Source organism: Octopus bimaculoides, chromosome 10, assembly GCF_001194135.2.
Source record: "Octopus bimaculoides isolate UCB-OBI-ISO-001 chromosome 10, ASM119413v2, whole genome shotgun sequence".
In the NCBI taxonomy this organism is placed as follows: Eukaryota; Metazoa; Mollusca; class Cephalopoda; order Octopoda; family Octopodidae; genus Octopus; species Octopus bimaculoides.
The window spans coordinates 25,803,187-25,812,956 of NC_068990.1; the positions used below are offsets into that span (position 1 = coordinate 25,803,187).

General features: G+C 33.3%; 1 protein-coding gene across 3 annotated transcripts in view; it reads right to left on the bottom strand.

Annotated features, from left to right (window-relative positions):
* Positions 1-1,579: 1,579 nt before the first annotated feature.
* LOC106877503 (heparan sulfate glucosamine 3-O-sulfotransferase 5) overlaps positions 1,580-9,770 on the bottom strand; it is a 25,742-nt gene continuing 17,551 nt past the window's right edge. For all 3 annotated transcript variants that reach the window (XM_014926445.2, XM_014926437.2, XM_014926431.2), the window contains one exon: positions 1,580-9,285. In XM_014926445.2, coding sequence (XP_014781931.1) covers positions 8,224-9,261 — 1,038 coding nt within the window. In that variant the 5' untranslated portion in view covers positions 9,262-9,285 and the 3' untranslated portion in view covers positions 1,580-8,223. The remainder of the gene's footprint in view (positions 9,286-9,770) is intronic.

The window sequence follows — 9,770 nt, forward strand, 5'->3', positions numbered from 1 at the left end:
AATCTGTTGATCCCTGTACTGGTCAATGTCCCTTCTGTACATCGGGCAGCAAGTTTTTCTCCAACTATACACTTTTGAGTGTAGTTACCTGCAGCGTACCATTCAATGTTAAGTTAATTCAGATCTCCTTAGAATGTGGAGCACACCATGTCTTCTCCAGAAGTCTTCACTGCTGCCAGAAATAAGATACCAAAAAAATGGCAAAATTGTGTTGGTGATTTTGGTGCATACTTTGATTGACTACATTGCTTTTTGTTGAGTTAAAGTAAATTAAACTTTCAGTTCAAAATCGGACATTTCATTCTTAATGACCTGATACTTTTATATCTATAAAACTTTTATATATCCTTAATCTCTTACATCCATGAATGTTTAAAACTTTTATATCAATAAATCTATAATGAAAAAATTAAACCATCTCAAACCTCCTTGTACTTCTTTTTACTTTATTTTATATTGTTTTATTTTATTTTTATTTCTTTTATTTCATCTTCCTCCTTTACCTTCCTAATCTCTCCTACAAATGGGATTACCCTTTTATCTTATTATACTTTTAATATTGTCCTAGATACACCAACACATTTTATTACAATATTGGTACAAAAGGCTCATTCATATGGTATCGTTTGCTTCCAGTTCCCTACATCAATATGTCCAGGTTGTTTGTTGTTCCACAGAGTGGGAGGTTATTACATTCCTTGGAAACCAGAAGAGGATGGCAACAGGAAAGGTATATGGCAGTAAAAATCTCTTCCTCAACATATTGTTGTTACTGTTATTTACAGTATTTCCTGTTTTTATTTGGGAGATGAGGGTTATTAGTCAGGCATGTCATAGTGTTGTTAGTATAGAAAATTGTTTCTCTTGTCCTTTGATGTTGACAAAAGGATTTGGGTAGGTGTAAAGGTTGCTGGTCTGTATGTTTCTCTCTCAGTGTGGTGTTATAAGCAATTTGATTAGTATATAGAGAATATTTTCAGGCAAGCAGGGAAAAATAGACACTGAAACAATTATGATGATGTACAAATGTCATAAACTTGTAAGGAATGTGTAACCAATTACATTACTCCCCAGTGCATGACTGGTATTTGATTTTACATTGCATAGAGATGAAATTTGTAATGTCACAGTAAAAGATTTAGTTCTTTAAATGATAATGTAGAATCATAGAGCATGTAAAACCTGAGAATTATGAATTCATGCATGTCATTCAGCTCTGCATGTCAATAGAGAAAATATATATTTGCATGCACATGTGCGTGCACTCACACGATTTTGGCAGGAACAAAATGAATGTAATTTGGCCATTCAGGGATATTTTCATTCATAAAATATGTGAAGATGCTCACAAAAAAAGCAACTTTTTACTGTTCAATGTTCTGCAAATGATGGAAAAAATGCAAAAAGGATATATATATATATATATATATATATATATATATATATATATATATATACACACACATACACACGCACACAGATGCACACATATATATATATATACACACACAACATACATATATACATACATACACAGTATAAATGCAATGAACAATAAAAAAAGACAACACAGGAGGGGTAAGGTATTAGCTTAATGTTTTAATGGGAAGTGAAAGAGTCAATGTTTCAGGCATTAGTCCTTCATCAGGAGAAAACCAAAAGCATAGAGTGAGTGATGAAGAGAAACAGCTGGTAAGAGAGAAAACATATATAAACAGAAAAGTGGTTTGGAACCAGGTGGGAATGAAGTTCTAGGAGGAGAGAGAGCAGGTGTGTATGTGTTGGTATAGGTGTGTCTCTGTGCCTGGAAGTATAGTAGCATAGGTTAGTGGGGATGTATGTAAGTGTTTTATGTGTGTGTGTGTGTGTATTATATGTATGTATATATGTGTGTGTATATCATAAGAATTTATGTGTATATTATATGTATGTATATATATATATGTGTGTGTGTGTGTGTGTATATTATATATGCATATATAATATATATATTTATGTATGTTTGTGTATATGCATATATATATGTATGCATGAATATATATATATATATATATATATATATATATATATATATATATATATATATATATGCATGCACGTACATACATACTATATATATATATAGTATGTATGTATATATGTATACACACACACACACACATCTAATATAGATATTTTTCAAAAAGATCTTTTAAGCAATGCAGGTGAGGTGTTAGGCAAACTATGCCAGGTGATGCCAACAAATAAAGACAAGAAAGTATTGTATCACCTTGCATAGGTTGTTTATAAGATTTCTCTTATATTTCAGGAAATTTTCCCCTTATCAAATACACCAGAACGGCCTGCCAATAATGATAATTTTTCTCTGAACTCTTGCATTATTTTCTATCATATATTTGATAAGGGGAAGCTTTTCTGAAATATCATAGAAGCATTAGATAGCCTCTATAAGGTGATACAATATCTTGCCTTGATGCTATTGGCATCACTTTACATATTTTACCCAAATTTTCTCACTTGCATTGCTTAAAGGTCTTTTTAAAAAGTATATCAGTTGCATGTACTGGTTCCAAGCTTTGGTACAAAGCTAGCAATCTTGGAGTTGATTACATCGACTCCAGTATTCAAGTAGCACTTATTTTATCAATCTCCAAAAGATGAAAGGCTAAGTCAACCTTTGAACTTGAAATGTAAAGATGGATGAAATGCTGCTAAGCATTTTTGCCTGGTGTAGTAACAAATCTGGCTGCTTGCCACCTCATCATTTACATATACAGGGCTGGCCAAAAGTCACCTGACAGTAAATCAAAACCATTTAATTCCAAGGTTTATTTATGTTTAACAACTGAATGGATTTAATAAAAGCATCTAAATATGAAACATCAAGGAAATTGTTCAAACTGAAGTCCTTAAACGACACCATTTTTCCAAACGAATAAATAAAACTGAATATTAAGTACTTATGGAATTTTGATTTACTGTTGGGTGACTTTTGGCCAAACCTGTATTACAATATTACGTATATTACATTATTCTTTTGTATATATATAATGTGTGTGTGTGTGTGTGTGTGTGTGTGTGAGTGTGAGTGAGTCTATAGGAAAAATACAATTCCAGAAGGTAATATTCCGGAATGTTAGACAGTCATCAACAAAATGCCAAAAACCAATTTGTAACAAGCTGATTGGGGAACACCAGCAAAACATTCTTAAAACAGGATCAATACAAATTGGAGTCAATCACAAGGGACGGAAGTTGGTTGAATGAAAAACAACCAATCAATTCAAGAATGGATCTTGATAAATATTAATAGAAAAAAAATTTCTGAAATTCTAAAACACCATTTGAATAACATCTGCAGGGTTCATTATGAAAAAAAAAACACAATATTTACAAGGCTTTCATTTTTGCCTCTCAGCTGTGACAAACAAAGAAAAAAAAATGAAGAAAACAAAAACAAAACAATGCTTTAATAGTGGAGGGAATACAGAACGTTTTGGTAGGGTTTTGGGTGTGGTGGGCATATCTAGAAGCTATTAGTTCAATGTATGTGTGCGGTTTTTATCATAGCCAATGTATTCTGAGTCATTGGTGAAAATATAAACTGTATGTGTATATACCCAGCTCTATCTCAAAGCCTTTATATGGTCTGCAAAGCAGCCAAAATTCCATCACATCCTTCTTTGCTGCATTTAAAAACAGGAAGGACAAACACTGCATATGTTCAAATGTGTGTGTGTATGTACATGTATATATATGCGTAGTTTGTGTGTGTGTGCAGAGCCTGTGAGAGAAATTTTGTAATGTGGAATGAGGTTGTTTACAAGCCTCACTTGGGAAGTGGGTAGGGGACCTCTTACTCCTCCTCCTTCAAAAAAAAAAAATGCATGTGGTTCCTTTTTGGATCTCTGGGTCTTTGGGACTTGGACAGGAATAATATATCTGCTGAGCCTTTTCGCTTATAGTCCCTGCACATATATATATATATATATATATATATATATATATATATATATATATAATTAGGATAAAGTCATTATTTAATGATTTATCAGTGGTCAGCATACTAAAATACCATAATGGTTAATCTATATTAAAATTATAATAAGGGTGTTGAATGATTACAATACCAGTCTGCTAGAAATAGACATACATTCGGTATGTTGCCACTGATGACTGGAAAGGGGTTTTGATAATTCAAACCATGAAATCAATAGATGTGGTACTATCCAAATTATTTTATAAATCCTCGCTTATGACCTTGTGTAGTGGAGTAATAATCTAAGTGGTTCATAGACCATTTGGGGTCTATTTCTAGCAGACTGGTGTTGTAATTATTCAACACCCTTATAATGTTTAATACTCTTTTCGTTGGATTGCATGTTCATTTCTGTTTTTGCCCTCTGAGATTTTATTTTTGATCTTCTCTATAAATGAAGCTATTTCCTCCGTCTGACTGCTTTTCTTTCTGCAAAATGGAAAATTACATTGCGGAACAGTTATTTTAATGAGTTGTAGTTATTTGTCACCCAATGAGATACATCTGCACCACTGGATGCTCCTGAACCAGTTGTTAATGTCCCACCCAAGAGGAATCGATGCTAGATGTGTCAAAACAATTGTCATGATTAACAATAAATTCTCATATATTCCATCTTCTGTCTTTCATTTATTATATATATTTATATATATATATATATATATATATATATATATATATATATATATATATATATATATATATATATATACACAGATTGATAGATAAATAGATGGAGTGGTCAGGACTGGAATGCCTTTGATCATAGTTTGGCTTCTTCATAGTTCTTTAAACTGTAAGAAATAGCAGACATCTCTCTCAAATCCCAATCTAGTATCTGAAGAAAAGCAGAACATGTTGACTAATGTCCTTGATACACTTAGGATGAGAAAAAGGCAGAATAGTCAGGTGTGCAATCATCATCATCATCAACTTTTAATTTCAGTCTTCCATGCTGACATGGGTCGGATGATTTGACAGGATCTGATGAACCCTGTTTTGGCAAGATTTCTATGGCCGGATGCTCTTCATAATGCCAACAACTTTACATAGTATACTGGGTGGTGCATTTTTCATGGCACCAGCACTAGTGAGGTCACCATGAAGCCCACAAGACAAAGATTGACAGAGTTGGGCAACAGTAGTGAGAGATGCAGCTTTATGCTAGGAGACAGGAGGTTGAGGTATGAAAAAAAATGGGGCCAAGACAGTGCTATAGAGGAACTACATAGTTACTTGCATAATATTGGGTTGTCCGGAAAGTTTGTGCCAATTTATAGTAGCTTACCTTTCGACTTATTTGCCATGAAACCACCTCAATTCTGGGAATTCTGTTCAAACTGTTCTTAAGCGACACCATTTTTCCAAACGAATAAATAAAACTGAATATTAAGTACTGTTGATTTACTATTGGGAATTTGATTTACTGTTGGGTGACTTTTGGCCAACCCTGTATTACAATATTACATTATTTTCTATATATATAATGTGTGTGCATGTGTGTGTGAGTGTGACTGAGTCTATAGGAAGAAGGTATTTTCAAGTTAAAGGAAAGATGGAGATGTATTGTGCAACAAAATGGTTCATATTTGGTTGATTAAAAATGTAATGGCAAGTATTTATTGACCTTTTTCTTTCCTTTAAAAATCGGCATGAACTTTCCGAACAACCCAATAGAAGAGTGGCTGTAATACACATAATAATAGGAATAGGAGACCAGGCCTTTTCAGAGAGAAGATTGAGTGCTGACTAAGCAACAACTACAATAAAAACAACAAAAAAAAAATGCTTCAGTAATGTAATAAGCAAACAGTAATCTCATAATCAAAAATAATCTGTTAATTATTTCATATTATCTGGAATGGAATAATTAGCTTCGTTATTAATTCATTAGGACACAAATTATATTCAATCATAATTTTGTCACTCCTTAGCAATAGATTTCAACTTTTTAACTCTTTTGCTACTAACCCCACCCAAGAATGCCTCTGGTTTTACCATACAAACTTCCTGCTTTTAAAATGATCTAAAAATAAAACCTTCCATCAGAATTCCAGGTTAATTTACGTTCCAAACATCAGATTGACCTTTTGATACCAACACACCTGAGACAGCCCCTAGTTTTAAAATACAAATTTCTTGTACTGAAGTGATCTAAATTAAAACCATTCATCGAAATTCCATATTAATTTATGTTCCAAATACCAGATTAAGAATGACAAAAGTTGTTTTACTAAATCCCTCATTTTTTGAAAATCAATTAATACAAAGTCAGTGTTATTTTGTTACCCTACAGAAATAAGGTAACAAAAGGGTTACTCATCCCTGAACACTGCAGAAGATATTAGTCATTATAATCACTCATAGAAGAGAGAAAAGAGATGCAGGTCCCTTGACAGGTTTTGAACCACAAATCTATCACTTTGTAGGTGACTGTGTTACAAAGAATCTGACATTATATTATTTGTAATTAAGACCAATTATTTCAACAGGATTAATTTATCTCTGCAAAATAATTCAGTCATTTTGTCATTTGTCTTTAGCATGATAAGATACTTTACATATCCTCAACATAGTGAGACATCTCATCTTGATTCGATGTTCGCATTAAAATCCTAACCGTTAATTCATCATAAAAATTTCTTAGAAATCAACCAGGGTCTTAGAGCTTCAGTATAATCTGACAGATTTACTGTTACTGCCTGTGTACACATACATCAATTGTATGTGTATGCATGCATATATGTATATTTTGGAGTTTACCACACACATCGAAATATATACATTATCTATGTGTCTACATTTCATGGTATGTACCATACACCTGAAATGTTTAGTGTTATAAATAAACATTGAAGATAATTACGGAGATGTACTTGCATAGTAAGTAACCTGAAGATAATTGAAGATAATTGTTTCACTTAATATTTGAACACAATAAACATGACATAATTACGACTATAAATGATCTTGACATTTTGACAATCTACAAATATAAATAATCCAGCCAAGCTGTTACTACTCACTTTTAACTGTTATAATTTAATCCCAGATCAGGCCTGATCTTGTAAGCCTAATGATCAAAGCTTATTCCAGCCATCACATCAAGATCTTTCCAGACAGTGTATTTTGGAGTACTTTATCCAATGAATCCTTCCTTTTTCAAGACAATAGTATGTGATTTGTGTAAGATTGATTATGACTTCTCATAGGCCTGATGAACATATAGAGGCTACATTGCTAGATTTCTAGATTGCAACATTGGATTTTGGGTTGCGTTCCCTGTAGCTTTTACCACACAAGAAATTCTACAAGAATACAACTTGGCAAAGCATGGGGTACCATACTATAGCAGTAACATGATTTTGAGCTGTAAGATAGCACCATTTAGCCATTTTAGAAAAGCTGCTTCATTCATAATTTTAGTTTTAGGGTCAACCATTACTTTTAAATGCATCTTTACATTTTTATGTCGTATTTATTTCAAACATATCGTTTAAAGGTATTGTATGTCTAACTTTCGTTATTTAGTATAATGTTCAAAACATTATGTTTCATTACCCTTGTTTAATAATGACTGCCCTACTAATATCAGAATTAATAACAGCAAATTAGATTCACAGAGTTCTGGAGGCTATAGAATATCATGTTATTTTGAATTTAGATGCAATAACAAGGACAAAATGTTACCATGATGTTTAGAAAGCGAAGAATATTTACAGTGCTGTCTGATATGTTATAAAAAAATATTTAATGATTAAGATGAAAATAGATTTGATTTCAGTGGATGCAATATAAAAAGCTGAATCTGATATAAAACCTGAGAACTTTAGAAACATGCAACTACATCATACATCTGTCAGCACAAGGGCTTAGTGGAAGCGGCCATATTGTTGATTAGTAACATTAGCTGCCTGCATAACGAACAAACAATTTATATAAAACATTTAGAGGAGGCTGTATATAATAAATAACTTATGGCAAGGATGATTGAATATAACATATGTATGTGTATATATGAAAAGAAATGCATAAAAGAGATGCATCAGTGAAGCATTATGAGGATAAGAATATAGGATACAAGATAAACTCAATGTGAAAGCTGTTGCGAATAACCAGGATGATATCTACTGTATAGTAATATATATATATATGTCTGTGTGTGTATAAAAGATGGTGTAATTTTACCAGTTTTCAAACCTTCTAGAAATCATCTTAAAAAACATTTCATTATGCGGCCGGAAAAAATTCCGTAGTTTTGTTTTCACGTACTCCTGCACTTTAACATGTTGCCGTCCTTTAGAGTCTGGTAAACATCGATTAATGAATCCCCTTATGCAGTAAAATTTCTTATCAGGGTCAAAATAATAGTCCTTTTCTGATATTTTGTGCTCTAAATGGAGGAATTTTTCAATTTCAACAATTTCCTTAAATGGATTATGCCGAAAATTATCTCCATCGACAATATGGATTTGTGAAAGATTAAAGTATTTCAGCCAGTTGGCCATATGTTTGTCATACAGAGAACGTTCTGTGGCAGCAAACGATGGGTTTACCATTTTTGTGACTGGGTCAATTGCAAGTTCTTCAAATGCTGGATATGAAGAATTTCTGACCAATTTACCCCAAATTTGGGTGTAATCAGAAATGGTTCTTTCAACAGGCTCACGTACAATTAAAAGCAGTTTAATGGATTGGTTCATTTTTTTCACAGATTCTGGGACATGTTTTTTTACAAAATAAGCAGGGGTTTTCTCGATGGTTATCTGATTTGGGAAAGAATACGGCATGCGTTTCCTGTACCAATTAAGGCCACGCTTGTAATTGTTATCAAAGAAATGAACTTCGGTTGAAGCAATAGCAATGTTGGGATGAATGTCCAGAAAATGAATGAGAGCCCCCGTACCTCCTTTGCGAACTCCGATAATAATACACTGAGGGAGATACCTGCTCGTGTGGGGGTAACGATGAAATCTGTGGCGGATCTTGGGACGAATGCTGTAGTCTTCATGCTTAATTTCTTCAAATTTGGGCAAAGTTTTGATATCTGTTCCAAAGTTGAATAAGTAATTGTTGGCAAAGAATGTCTGAGCACACGTAAAAACGATTAAACCAACAGCACAAATGGTAAAAATGATGAGAGTCAGTTTCTTGTATTGATTAATGTAAAACTGATTGGTCATCAATACGAATATATTGGTTGCCGTGGTTTTGCAACTCATGGTACAAGAACAATATCAGCATAGCTGAAAAAGAAAATGAAAAAAAGAGAAAGATTAAAGAGAGAAGAAAAAGAAGTCATGGATTACAATCAGTTAAAAATGGTTAGAATTAAAGGAGGTTTTAAAAATTTCCTAATAGCCAGGCACAGGTGTGACTGTGTGGTAAAGAATTTGCTCCCCAACCATATGGTTGCAGGTTCGGTCCCACTCTATGACACCTGGGGCAAGTGCCTAATACTGTAGCGTTGGGCCAACCAAACCTTGTGAGTAGATTTGGTAGATAGAAACTGAAAGAAGCCTATTGTATATGTGTGTGTGTGTATGTGTGTGTGTATATATATATATATATATATATATATAGGCGCAGGTGTGGCTGTGAGGTTAAAAACTTGCTTCCCAACCACATGGTTCCGGGTTCAGTCCCACTGTGTGGTACCTTGGGCAAGTATCTTCTCCTATAGCCTCGGACCAACCAAAGCCTTGTGAGTGGATTTGGTAGATGGAAACTG